This window comes from Lithobates pipiens, unplaced genomic scaffold (assembly GCF_037356315.1).
Source record: "Lithobates pipiens isolate NorthernLeopardFrog02 unplaced genomic scaffold, aLitPip1_a1.2 Scaffold_19, whole genome shotgun sequence".
Classification (NCBI taxonomy): domain Eukaryota; kingdom Metazoa; phylum Chordata; class Amphibia; order Anura; family Ranidae; genus Lithobates; species Lithobates pipiens.
In genome coordinates this window covers 136,970,451-136,985,049 of record NW_027507764.1, presented here as the reverse complement: position 1 = coordinate 136,985,049, position 14,599 = coordinate 136,970,451, and the positions used below count along the sequence as shown (strand labels likewise).

The 14,599-nt window shown below is 42.3% G+C and overlaps 1 protein-coding gene across 5 annotated transcripts in view; it reads right to left on the bottom strand.

The window, feature by feature from the left end:
* Nucleotides 1-1,392: 1,392 nt before the first annotated feature.
* PALS2 (protein associated with LIN7 2, MAGUK p55 family member) overlaps nt 1,393-14,599 on the bottom strand; it is a 245,132-nt gene continuing 231,925 nt past the window's right edge. For all 5 annotated transcript variants that reach the window (XM_077491299.1, XM_077491302.1, XM_077491298.1 and 2 more), the window contains one exon: nt 1,393-2,250. In XM_077491299.1, the coding sequence (XP_077347425.1) occupies nt 2,074-2,250 (177 nt within the window). In that variant the 3' untranslated portion in view covers nt 1,393-2,073. The remainder of the gene's footprint in view (nt 2,251-14,599) is intronic.

Here is a 14,599-nt window from a genome sequence, read left to right as displayed (position 1 = left end):
AACCTCAGTTGAGGCTTTAGCCTAGGTTCACACTGGGATGATGCAGGATATACAAAGGATCCGCTAGGTTTCCCTCATCGCATATGTGAACCTAGGCTTAAATATGGCCATATACTGATTGAAATTCAGCCAGTTCAGCAGGGACTGGTCAGATTTAGATCAGTGTGTGGCTGTCCCCACTTGAGAGAAATCCATCGTTTGATCAACCCTTATTAAAAGGGACATGCTGGAAAGTTTTTCTCAATAAGCGGCTGCAGCTGCTGATCAGTGTATTCTGACTGCAGCAAGTCCTGCTGTCAGTATACAATGTCCTGGAAGAGTCCTCCATTTACCATGTGTCCACTGGCTAAATGAAAAAAAATGTAAATAAAAAAACATAAAACAAAAACATTGTATGGTAGGTTTAAAGCAAATCTGTATTTCTTTTTCTTATCCAGGGCAATGCAACAGGTTCACTTTAGACCTCCCCAGCAGCACATGACTCCCAACTATGACATATGACTAGGACAATCACTAACGTTGTCACATGAGGAGAGTCCATAGTCCTGTGTAAGCTGCAACTTCATTAACACACACGTTACACAAATGGGCATCTCCTGCCCCAGACTGCCAAACAGAACAGCAGGAGAGTGAAGGAAACCAAGTATGTGTGCTGGGAAGTAGGAAGGTTAAAGAAAACCTGCTGCTTTTCCCTGCATGAACCAAAGTCCCAACTGCACCCCAAACTTTTTGTTTAAGTTTTCAAGTGTACATGAAGGTTAGCAGCACATTAAGCTGACTGTGTGCCTATAGAGGTGATTTTGTTCCTCATCCAGTCCTAAATATCAGAAACAGGAAGTGAGGAAATTTCCCACATGAGTTATATTTTTTTATTATTACTGCCCGCATCCCAGTGGAAGGGATTTCCCCTCACTTTGTGTTCTGACATTTGTCAAATTGAAAGGAAGTGGGGATGTTTTCCGTCACTTTCTGTTCCGTCTTGCATACACTATTGAGAAGCTCCCAAATGAGGACACAGACAGTAATAGCAGCACAGATATGAGATGTCATACAATGACAGTCACCAGTGCTGGATATGACCCAGATAAATCATTCTTGGATATGACCAGATAAATGTCTTCTTCCCATAACGGTCATGTACATGGACACAACTTTGACTTTCAGCATGTGGGCACTGTCCATCACGCATCCCCAGACAACACAATCAGCAATAAAAAACAAAACAAAACTTAGCTCCCATAATGATGTACTTTTCCTACTGGGACTGTCAATCACATTAGCGTATCATGGAGGATATAGAAAATATAAATAGGGGGTGTCAGGTAGCCAGCTTGCATAACAGCTGCTCTGCCAAAGCTAGCAACATAAGGAAAAGTGGCAATTTCACAAATCTTATTTTATAACAATATCCTGCATTTTAATTGGAACAAAGTCTAAAAAGTCATCTGCACATGTCTCACCTATATCATAATGAATAAAACATATAAAACAAAGGCCCCTTGCAACAATGATAGGTATTGCCCTTGGACTGCTACAGCAGCCTGGTCTTCAAATAGTTGGATCTTTATATAAGAAAACAATATCACAATGAGTTACAGTTTTGTTACATTTTTTCCTAGCAAAAAAAATGTTGATGACATATACAAATACATTTTAATCCATTTATGTATCAAACAACATAGACTTAGAAAATTATTTCAAGTATCCTTTGTAATCACAGTGAAAATGTAAGACCAAAATATTAATGACAAACTTTCTCAGATGGAAAAAAACAAAAAAAAACAAAACAAAAAAACATACGTACCAAATTAGGAATCACAAAAAAATGCTTTAACGCATTTCCTTCATGTATTATGAATAGAAAGATTATCTTTAAAAAGTTATAAAAATTAAAATAAATTACATATTTAGGTACACTTTCCCTTCAAAGTGTTCTATAAAAATTCAGAACAGTGTACGATCCTTTAAATCCTTACGTGGAAATAAACACAAGGAACCCACGTCTCCACTCTGTAGAAGCTCCCGCTGCGTAGTGTCTCTATTATTGGTTAATAAAATTTATAGCTCAAGAAGTCAGTAGACCCAGCTAATTGGAACCCACTGCTGCTCCATTCGTAACTTCTCAGCAGCTGCCTGGAGCTTCTCAAAGGCCTTGTCTAAGTTGTCATTTACAACGGTGAGGTCAAAGTAATGGTTGTAGGCTCTCATAATTCGAGCACTCTCATCAACAGTCTTCTTCAGATCAGTATCCTAACAAAAAAAACACAGAAGAAAACAAATAAATATTACATTCCCACAAAAATGTGTATCTTGGTTTAAGAGCCTCTTGAACCCAGGTATAATGTGACTACATAGCTCAATAAACAACATTTTAACCAAAACTAAGAAAATGGCACACTTCAATATACCACTTTATTGTACATAAAAAAAAAAAAAAAAAAAACTTCAATGCCATTATAATGTATTCATTTTTATTTCCTCTCATATACAAATCAACAGGATGATCCATCAAATCAAATTTTGCATGAAAATATGGGTAAAATAGGTTGAAAAACAGTCCTGCATTTACAAAACCCTAAATCCACAGGTGATCCAGAGGAAAGTGAAAAAGGTCTTAAGGCATGGTCCAACAGGGGGAAAAGGCCCTTCCTTATCTCAGGTGTTGCAAGGTGTTGCTTATAAGATATTAACCAATTATATTCAGTGCATTTAGAATACATCATATACAAAAACACATTATATTATCCATTAATAGGTATAATGAAACAAGAGTCTAACTGGGCTCATTGAAAGTTTTACCCCCCCCCCATCTCTTTCATTGAGAGGGAAATGTTAACTTCTGATTGTACTACTGTATAAATATCTACTTTCATAGGGTGTCTAAAGAAGATCAAATACTTATTTATAAAATAAATATATCTCTCATGCAGCTGTTTAACAAACATGCTTTATTATTATTATTATTGCGCGGTCATGCAATGTTGTACCCAAACGAAATTTGCGTCCTTTTCTTCCCACAAATAGAGCTTTCTTTTGATGGTATTCGATTGCCTCTGCGATTTTTATTTTTTCCGATATAAATGGAAAAATTTTGAGAAAAAATTATATTTTCTACTTTTTGTTATAAGAAAAATCTAACTAAATTTTAGTCAAACATTTAGGGCAAAATTTATTCAGCCACATGTCTTTAGTAAAAAAAATGTCAATAAGCGTATATTTATTGGTTTGCGCAAAAGTTATAGCGTCTACAAACTAGAGTACATTTTCTGGAATTTACACAGCTTTTAATTTACGACTGCCTATCTCATTTCTTGAGGTGCTAAAATGGCAGGGCAGTACAACCCCCCCCCCCCCCAAATGACCCCATTTTGGAAAGTAGTGGAGAGGCATGTTGAGCCCATTGAATATTTTTTTTTTCGTCCCAAGTGATTGAATAATGACACAAAAAAAAAAAAGTTTACAAAAAGTTGTCACTAAATGATATATTGCTCACACATGCCATAGTTATATGTGGAATTGCACCCTAAAATATATTCTGCTGCTTCTCCTGAGTACGGGGATACCACATATCTGGGACTTTTTGGGAGTCTAGCCGAGTACGGTACCCCGAAAACCAATCACTGCCTTCAGGATTTCTAAGGGTGCAAATTTTTGATTTCACTCCTCACTACTTATCACAGTTTCGAAGGCCATAAAATGCCAAAATAACACAAAACCCCCCCAAATGACCCCATTTTGGAAAGTAGACACCCCAAGCTATTTACTGAGAGGCATGTTGAGTCCATGAAATATTTTATATTTTGCCACAAGTTGCAGGAATTTTACAATTTTTTATTTTTTTTGCACAAAGTTGTCACTAAATGATATATTGCTCACACATGCTCTGGGCATAAGTTAAATTATACCCCATAATAAATTCTGCTGCTTCTCCCGAGTACGGGGATGCCACATGTGGGGGACTTTTTGGGAGCCTAGCCACGTACGGGACCCCGAAAACCAAGCACTTCCTTCCGGATTTAAATATAAAATGCTACCAAAAAAAACTGTTAGCGATCGCAGGGATCAGGCCTGACTCTGCGATCGCTGCAGTTATGTGTTTAGTGTTTTGTAAGCGACAGTGATCGATCAATACTGCACTTGGGTGGGCTGGGCAGAGGGGCAAAACGCAGGTGCTAGCAGGTATCTGGGCTGATCCCGTTAACAATGTGTTTTTTTGGAACCCTAAACTGCTGGGGACGCTAGTATAGATCTGATCAGATCAGATATTGATCTGTTCAGATTCTATATCACTACGGGAGGTTTATGCTTTACGTGTGGGTGTTAGCGGTACTGGCACTAACCTAGCGCTGCCTGGGGCGACGCAGACCCTGACCCTAAAACCTAATTGATATCACCCGCCAGGTGATCAGGGGGTTAAACCTTTATTGGGTAATAAATGGTGGGTGCCCTGATGCTATAAAAAGCAAACTAACCAGAGTCACCCGTAACACTTATACGGTGATCACTGGTGAAAGGGTTAACTAGGGGCAATCAGGGGGTTCCAATTTTTATTAGGTAGTATATGGGGGTCCCTGGCGCTATATAAAAACCTGACGGGGAACCTAAATAACTAACTGGCTAACCAGCGTCACCAGTGACACTTATACTGTGATCGCTGGTGAAAGGGTTAACTAGGGGCAATCAGGGGGTTAAAACCATTATTGGGTAGTATATGCGGGTACCTAACGCTATAAAAACCTGGTGGTGAACCTAAAAAAATAACTAGCTACCCAACGACACTAGTGACACTAATGCAGCGATCAGAAAAACGATCGCTTAGTGACACTGGCAAAAGGGGGTGAAAGAGTTAACTAGGGGCAATCAGGGGGTTAAAGCCATTATTGGGTAGTATATCGGGGTACCTAGCGCTATAAAAACCTGGCGGTGAACCTAAAAAAAAAAACTAGCTAGCTAGCGACACTAGCAACACTAATGCAGCGATCAGAAAAATGATCGCTTAGTGACACTAGAAAAAGGGGGTGAAAGGGTTAACTGGGGCAATCAGGGGGTTAAAACCATTATTGGGTAGCATATCGGGGTACCTAGCGCTATAAAAACCTGGCGGTGAACCTAAAAAAATAACTAGCTACCTAGCGACACTAATGCAGCGGTCAGAAAAATGATCGCTTAGTGACACTGGCAAAAGGGGGTGAAAGGGTTAACTAGGGGCAATCAGGGGGTTAAAACCATTATTGGGTAGTATATCGGGGTACCTAGCGATATAAAAACCTGGCGGTGAACCTAAAAAAATAACTAGCTACCTAGCGACACTAATGCAGCGATCAGAAAAATGATTGCTTAGTGACACTGGCAAAAGGGGGTGAAAGGGTTAACTCTAGGGGCAATCAGGGGGTTAAACCTTTATTGGGGGGTGGTAGGGGGCTACCCTGGACCTAACTAACTGCCCTGACAGTTTTTACTGTTACAACTGACACTGAATGCAGTGATCAGTAAATAAATGATCACTGCAATCAGTGACACTGTGACTGGGGGGGGAGGGGGGGCGATCGGGGGGGTTTGTGTGCCTGTGTGTGCCTACATGTCAGTGTAGTGTTGGTGCACACACTTACTTTGTCTTCTCCTCATAGTCCGGTCAAAAAGACCGCCCCGAGGAGAATGACATCACTTCCTCCCTGCCTGTGTATACAATACACAGTGGGAGGAAGCTTCTCATTCGCCAGGAGCGATCAAGAGGGGGTGGCCAGAAACCAACGGCCATCCCCTCATCTCGGATCGCTCCTGAAGCGAACCGGACCGCCGTATCCAGCGGGAGGGGGTCCGATCGGACCCCCCACCCGCTGGAAGGCAGGCACGTACATGTACGTGCTTGTGCCTGCCTGTGCCATTGCGATGACGTACAATGGCAATACGGCGGTCCTTAAGTGGTTAAAGAATAAAATGGTGATCGTTGCTATATTTTATGTCACATGGTATTTGTGCAGCAGTCTTTCAAATGCAATTTTTTGGAAAAAAAAAAAGGCACTTTCATGAAATAAAATTTAAAACTAAACAGTAAAGTTAGCCCAATTTGTTTGTATAATGTGAAAGAGGATGTTATGCTGAGTAAATAGATAACGAACATGTCAAGCTTTGAAATTGCGCACACTCAAAGAAGCGCGACAAACTATGGTACCTAAAAATATCCATAGGCGACGCTTTAAAGAAATGAAACGGTTACCAGGTTAGAGCTACAGAAGAGGTCTTTTAGAATTATTGTTCTCACTCTGACATCGCTGTGATACCTCACATGCGTGATTTGAACATTGTTTACATATGTGGGCGCGAATGAGTTTTCGTTTCTGCGTCAGCACACGGGGACACTTTTTTTTTTTTCACTTCAAAAAGTTTTTTATTAACACAGGAAACATACAGCGCATAGGAAACTGCATTTTGTCTTGTACACAATGAAAGAAATAATAACAAAATGTACTCAAGACCACTTCAGGTTACAATAAGGTTGACAAAAATATCAACGTGATTTGGATCAGCCTGAAACCTAACATATGTTCGGCCTAGACACTAGAACATATAGACAGATACGTGTAGCTTACGTATAGGCTAGGACACTATCATATAGAAAAGTGCAGAATATCTAGTTCTGTGCGTACTAAAAGCTGCATAACATTCAAACCACAACTAGTGTTACCCAAGGTCACCACTAGGGTGAGCGTCTATTGCAATTGGGTACATTAAGAGGGCGGATGTTAAAGTACAAGGCAAGAAGAGTAGAAGGAAAAGAAAGGGAAAAAAAAGGGGGGGAAAAACAGGAGAGAAAATGAAAGGAGAGAGAGAGAGAGAGAGAGAGAGAGAGAGAGAGAGAGAGAGAGAGAGAAAGGGAAGGGATTAGAGGAGGAATGGAGGAAGGAGAGGGTGGAGAGGCAGGAGCAGTGGTCGGCCGGCTCCCACTAAACATTTGAAGGCCAGCAGTTGGCTGCTGACCGAGGGAGGTTTTTTGCTATGGTTCAAGTAGATGGTGATCAAAGTGTGGAGGTAGATAATGGTCAACCCATGGTTGCCAGATTTTAGAGTGTCGGGGGATAGCGTCTTGAACAGTTGCTTCGATTTTGCTGTGTATCATTGCCTGCGTAACCCTATTCTTGACTTCAGTCAGGCGCAGGGTGGAAGTTTTCCAGGCTTTAGCTATTGCTTGTTTGGCTGCTGTGGTAACCTGCAGAGCGAGACGCATCTGAGCCTTGGTGTAAAAATTTGGGTAAAAAGCCGGGTGGGACGGGGACACTTTAAAAAAATTCTTTTTTTTTATTTTTGGGGGGTCTAAAAGACCCCTAATCCCTCCTTTGCACTTAAAAGTATTGAGATTGCCAAAAATGGAGATTCTGAATACTGTAATTTTTATTAAAATCAATGCCATTGGCAGCTGAGTTAATTGGAAGTGGCATCACTTCTGTGTTTTTACATAGCCTAGCCTGCAAAAGCACCAGATTGTGGATCGGTGGAAGGCAGCAGGAGGGGGGGGGGGGAGGGAGGACGTCACCTCCGGCTGCTCCTTTAAGATAATAGCCAAGCGATTTAGCCGCATCGGTTGTTATCAATAAAGAGCCAATCACCCGCTCTAAAAAATGGTTACCAGGTTTGCACACATCTCAGGAGGGATTTTGGTCCAGATCTTCTCTAAATCCTTAAGGTTTTTTTTAGCGGTGCTTGGCAACTCAAAGTTTTAGCACCCTGTATACATTTTCTAAAGAATTAAAGTCTGGAGACTCCACGCACTCCATGACCTTAATATGTTTCTTCTTGAGCCACTCCTTTGTTGCCTTGGCAGTATGTTTTGGGTCATTGTCATGCTGGAAGACTCATCTTCAGTGATCTGGCAGAGGCAAGAAGGGACTCATCCAATAAATGGCCCTGTCCACTGGCCCCTCAATGCGGCAAAGTCGGCCTTTACCTTTAGCAGAGAAACAGCCCCTAAACATAATGTTTCCACTTCCGTGCTAAATTGTAAAGATGGTGTTCTTCGGGTCATAGTCAGCTTTTTGGTGACTGGTCCCAACTGCCTTGAGATCATTCACAAGCTCCTCCCCTGTAGTTCTGGACCAAGCCCTCATTTTTCTTATGCTCATCCTTACCTCATGAGGCAAAATCTTGCATGGAGCTTCAGACCGAGGGTGATTGAGGTTTATTTTGTATTTCTTCCATTTGCAAATAATTGAGAAGGAGACAGTTGTCTCCTTCTCACCAAGCTTCTTGCCGATTGTTTTGTAGCCCATTCCAGCCTTGTGCTTATCTACAATCTTGTCCCCGACATCCTTTGGTCTTGCCCATGATCCTGAGGTTTGAATGGAAGATGGATACCGTGGACAGGTGTCTTTTATACACAAACTAATTCTGTCACCTTCTTAAAATTGACAGGACTAATCTGCGTATTACATGAGAATATAGTGTGGCCAGTCTCTGGGAGCCAGAATTATTGTTGGTTGGTAGGGGATCAAATACTTATTTTACTCACTCAATTTATAACATTTGTATCATGTGCTTTTTCTGGATCACCTAAAATACACCTATGATAGACCCTTCATTGCTTTGTAAGTGGGCAAACATACAAAATCTGCCGGGATCAAATAATTATTTTCCCCAATGTATACGCATATGCAGACCAGTCATCATAGGGCAGAAAATTTACAACCACATTTGTGAACAGACCTCAAACCCTACACCTTCCATAATTAACCAAAAAGTGGTGACAAATACAGAAAGCACAGTAGAAAATGTCAAGACACTACTACTGAATAAATCTACTTTCATAGGGCTTCTATGGAAGTGCAAATACTTATTTATAAAAGAAACAAAAAAAAAAAAAATGGTCATGTATCAACCAACTTTAAATTTCCTACTTCACAGCAGAGGTAAGGCTTAAAAAACGTCTGACGTGCCTAAACCCATGTAAACATGCTTAAGCACTGGGTGCATTTAGAGCTTGGGCATTAATACATTTTAATGGCCAGAACAAATAATTATTCTGGTCAATAAAACGAATGCCCAAATACTTGATGTGTCTAAACACGATAAGCAAGTTTACAAGTGTCAAGTGTTTTTTTTTTTCTGCCAAAACTCTGCTGTCAGGAGGAAAGGAATCTAGGAGAGTTAGCAAACCTTCCAGTGAGAATGAGGCCTTAGACCTCTAGATGAAGACTAGTGGTTCTACTGAGACAGGACTTTCCTTAGTACATTGTTTTTTCCTTCCCAGAAAGCAAGAGCTCTGAGGTGGATAAAACCAATACCACCCAACCATATTAAAGTTAACAAACAAGTTAACCAAATTAGAGCAATTGAAAATTTTAAGAAAAAAACACAAAAGTTCAAGTTTAAATTTAGGTTGTGTGTTGGGAGTCTTTTAGCAGCTATATTTTGGTTGCAAATGGCAATACATTTTGTTACTATAAGGCTGCTTTCACACTGCAGCGGGAGCGGCGTCGGCGGTAAAGTGCCGCTATTTTTAGCGGCGCTTTACCGTCGTTTTAGCGGCGGTGTGCGGGCGCTAGCGGGGTGGTTTTAACCCCCGCTAGCGGCCTAAAAGGGGTTAAACCCGCCCGCAAAGCGCCACTGTAGCGGCGCTTTGCCGGCGGTATTGCCGCGGTGTCCCATTGATTTCAATGGGTAGGAGCGGTATAGGAGCGGTGAATACACCGCTCCTTCACCTCTGCAAAGATGCGGCTAGCAGGACTTTTTTCACCGTCCTGCCAGCGCATCGCTCCAGTGTGAAAGCCCTCCGGCTTTCACACTGGAGTTAAAGGGGCCGGTTTTTTTCAGGCGTTACACAGGCGCTATTTTTAGCGCTGTAACGCCTGAATACCGCCCCAGTGTGAAAGCAGCCTAAGACAGCATTTTTGCCCATTTTAGAATAGAATATGTGAACTTAATGCAACTGTTTCTCATAAAAAACACAATACCGTGTTTCCCCGAAAGTAAGACAGTGTCTTACTTTCTTTTTATCCCCAAAAGCCCCACTATGTCTTACTTTCGGGGTATGTCTTATATTGGAAAAAAATTGTTGAATTTTTTGTTTTAACCATAAAATTAACATTTATTAACAACCTGAACAGTATTGTATTCACCACAAAACAGTTTTATAAAAGGAAGTGCCAAGAATATCTTGTTACAACATTGCATAACATGTAAAACAATGAAAAATGGTAAGAACGAACAGTGGAATACTGGAAGATAAAACAGATTTATGTGTGATACAGTACCACCTGCTGTATTTAATCCAGTGTGACACCTGCTGATACCCACTGGGTTAAATACAGCAGATGATACCCCAGTATGCCAGTGTGTATGTTTTACTGATGTATGATTAATACTGTGTGCATTACCGTATTTTAAGCAGGAGGCGGCAGTGACAAGTGCAGGGGACAGCGCGGTGACGTATGGAGAGGGGGGCGGCTCAGGCGTGGGCAGGAGGCGGCGCTCATTAAGATCAGAGGGAAATGGCAGACGCGGCGACGTATGGAGAGGGGGACGGTGCAGACGTGGGCAGGAGGCGGCGCGCAGCTAGATGAGAGGGAGGCGGCAATACCCCCGTGTTAATCCGAAAGTAAGACATATGTCTTACTTTCGGGGTACGGCTTATATTAGCCGACCCCTCTGAAACTCCCGATATGTCTTACAATCGGGGGTGTCTTACTATCGGGGAAACAGGGTAGCCAGGGGTTTAAATTGATTACAAAAAAAAAAAAAAGTAAACAGAATGCAATGATTTTTAAATCTTTTAAACCCGTATTCACACCAGTTTAAACAGTTAAAGCATCTGATATATTTTCTATTATGCATAAAATATTGGTCAATGAGATTTGTAAATAATACAAAAAAAAAAATCATTGCATTCTGTTTTTATGCAGCATCCCAACTATTTTTAAAATGGGGATGTACTTACTGTACGTACTTAGAGCAGCCCAGATGCTCCTCTTTCGGGCACTCCTGACTCCACCTCTTACAGGCTTGATCCCAAGCCATGCTGTCTGTGTCTATAGAAACAAACAGCCTGGCTCAGCCTCACCCTCCACACCCTTGTCACAGGATTTGATTGCCAGCAGCAGAAGACAATGGCCCCTGTTGCCATCAATCTGCCCAGTGAGGAGAGATGTGCTGCTCTTGGGCATAGTGTTGGATAGAGTTTGGGCTCAGGTAAGTATAAGGGGAAATGGAGGGGATACTCTGGCACAGAAGCTTTTTTTCTTTACCTTAATACAGAGGATGCATTAAGACTAAAAAATAAAATAAAATAAATAAATAAAAATGTAAAGCCTTTTTAGAACCACTTTACATAACAAAATGAAGTTGAGCTTACTGAGACACTTTATGTGCTACAAGATTATTATGCAAGTAGTAAGGCTATACAAATAATAATAAAATAAAAAAAATGACCTTTTGTAGAACCTCCCCCTTCCTTTAGATTGTAAAGTCCACAAGTAGGGCCCTCCTATTCCACCTGCATTGTAATTGTCCAGTCTCCCTTTATAAAGTGCTACACAAACTATTGGTGCTATACAAATCCTATATAATAATAAAATAATATGTATGGATTAGCATGAATGAAATTCATGAGAATTCCCACACTAAACTATCACTTTAACTATCAAAATGAGGTGAGGCATGTCCAGGTGTGAGCCGAGGCAGACATGCTAGCGAGGAGCTCCGTTCATCCTGAGACAATCCTTTGCCATCCTTCTTTCTGGACTCCCTGGTGAGCCCAACTAGCAGCCCTGCTTTTTCCGCAGACATCCCCCACCTCAGCCCCAGCCTCAAAGCGGTCTCTCCACACCTCTATCCCTGCTGCATCACCCCTGGAAGGGACTGGTCGAGAGTGCTGCACCTGGGGGCTGTCGGCTGGACCCACAATGCCGTTGGCTTTTAGGCCTCTTTAAAAGAGCTTGGCAAGGCATCCATCTCAGAGTCACTGCAAAACTCTAGTGCTCAAACGGGCATGGGTTAAACAGGGGTTTCATGCCACATACTCCTCCTATGCGAGGGGTGTGACTATTCTGCTGAGCAAGTCACTTCCTTGCTTGGTAGAACAGGTTTTCATTGATCCTGGGGGAAGATAGACAATTTTAATTCTTGAAATATATGCCTAACGCTGGGTGATAGGCAATACGTACATTCCTCCTCCGTTTGACTCCACTGTCCTGTATACCACCCTTGCAAAACTAGCCCCCATTTCATCTCTTTTATAGCAAATGATATGATGATCTGTTCTCTAACCCAGTCAAAGCCATGTTAGAGGAATTAGGGGGAATCACCTTGCCTCTTCTTTCTGTGGAGGACAGGGATGCACTAGACAAGCCTTTAACGTGCCAAGAGATAGGTAAGGAATAAATTACATCTTCTAACAAATCCCCGGGCCCCAATGGTTTGCCCAGGGAATGGTACAAAACCCGTTTACTGGTCACCAAACTATGTTATTTGCAAATTGCTTGGAATCTGAGGGGTTGCCAGACAGTACGTATCAGGCACATAGTACTACTGCCAAACCAGGGAAAGACCTCACTGGCTACTCATCCTACAGGCCAATTTCATTGCGCACCTTAAGATACTTACCAAAGTGTTAGCCAATAGAATTATGCAGGTTCTACCATCCCTTGTCAATATAGGATCAGACCGGCTTCATGCACAGCAAGTCTACAGATAAACCTTAGATGAGTTTTCACCCATCTCCAGCTCCCAATTGAGGAAAATGCCTCTCGAGTCTTGGTAGCCCTTGACATCAAGAAGGCTTTCGATACAGTTAGATGCAGGTTCTGGAAAGCTTTGGTTTCGGTCCAATTTTCCAGAAATGGATTGGCTTACTCTACAGGGCCCACATTAAACTTAAATGGCAAGCTCTCGCCCTCCTTCCCAATTAGGAGGGGGACAAGGCAAGGGTGCCCTCATTCCCCTGCGCAGTTTGCCTTGGTGAGGTAGTCTTTGGCTAAGGCCTTGCAGAAATCAAGTGAGGTGTCTGGGATCCGGGTCAGCTCAGAGGTTGAAACTAGCATTGTATGCTGACGATTTGATCCTCTTCTTGTGGGACCCTGGTTCCTCACTCTTAGCTGTGCTCTGGCTTCTGGGCTGCTTGGCGGCTCTCTCTGGCCTCTAAAACAACTGGCGTAAATGACTTATTCTACCCATAGATCCAGGGGCAAAGAGGCTGAATGATCCGGCTTCCCCTCTACAATGGGCAAGCACCATTAGCTACTTAGGGGTCAATATTTCTCCCAATACCCAGGATTGTAGCAAAATTAATCTATCCCCAGTGCTGCCATGGTGTAAACGGAAGCTGAAAGTCTGGTCGAACCTCCCATTAGTCCTCATAGGGAAAATTAAATGTAATAAAAATGAAACTACTCCTGGTTTTGCTGTATATTTTACGGCACTCCCCGGGTTGGATCCCCAATACTTTTCCAACAGATGGATTCCATAGTGGCCTCCTTCTTGTGGCAATCATATCTGTCTAGATTCAGTAGGAAAATCTTACGTAGGCCCTGGACACAGGGGGGGACTTGCTTGCCCAGACTTCTACACATACTATTTAGCGGCAATGCTCACTCATGCACATGACTGTCTGGTCTTGGACGACACCAATGCGTCAGTCATCCTGGAGGCAGCACATTTGGGATCCTTTGCGGCCCTTCGCAATGCTCTTTATAGGGAGTTGGGGGGGAGCTCTGGTACTTTTAACACCGACTATGAAAGTGGTTATTAAGGCATGGCACACGGTAGTGATGAAACCTAATTTGGTAAAAGCCAGGTGGTCCCTTAATACACTGCTAGGGTGCAATCCAAGGTTTAAGGGACTTCCTCTCTCTGCAAGACCTGGGACTGTGGAGGCCAGTAAGAGCATTAAATATTTGAGGGATATTTGTGATGGTTGTGGGATATGTACATTTGATACACTGAAAAACAAATTCCAACTCCGCCACACCTCTGATTCACAATTTTAATCAGTCCAGCTTCGGCTGGAGCATGATGACCTGGAGACTCTGCTAGACGATGCCTATCTCTTAAAAACTTTTATCCCAAATTTAAAGAAAACTACTACCATCCATACAGGTTGGAGTGGATGGTTTGTGGCAAATGGAGGTGCAATCCAATTCAATCTACTATACATCCCAACGCCTCCACCGCATATACCAAGCCTCAACAGCTACCTGCTGGAAATGTTCTGGTACTCCTGCAGGCTTCACACATATATTTTTGGGATATCATCCGTCTCCTCTATGGTCCGAATCTGCAGACGGAGGAAAATCCTATTCTTCTATATGTCTCCAGAGTGGATCGGATGAACACGGACAGACGGTCCGTGTTCATCCAACCCCCCATAGAGGAGAGCGGAGATCTGACATCATCTGGCTCAGCGGGGATAAACGGAGCGATCCGTCCCATGTGAAAGGGGCCTAATAAGGATCCTCCTTTTTATGCGAGAAAAGCCAAACAATTGGCACTATTCTTTATTCCAATACCAAAGATGGGCCACTAGACCTACTTCGATTGTCATTTTCTTATTCCCACTGCCAGCCAAGCCTGAATTACTGTTTACTCCCACCGATGCATTTTCTTCTCCCACTGG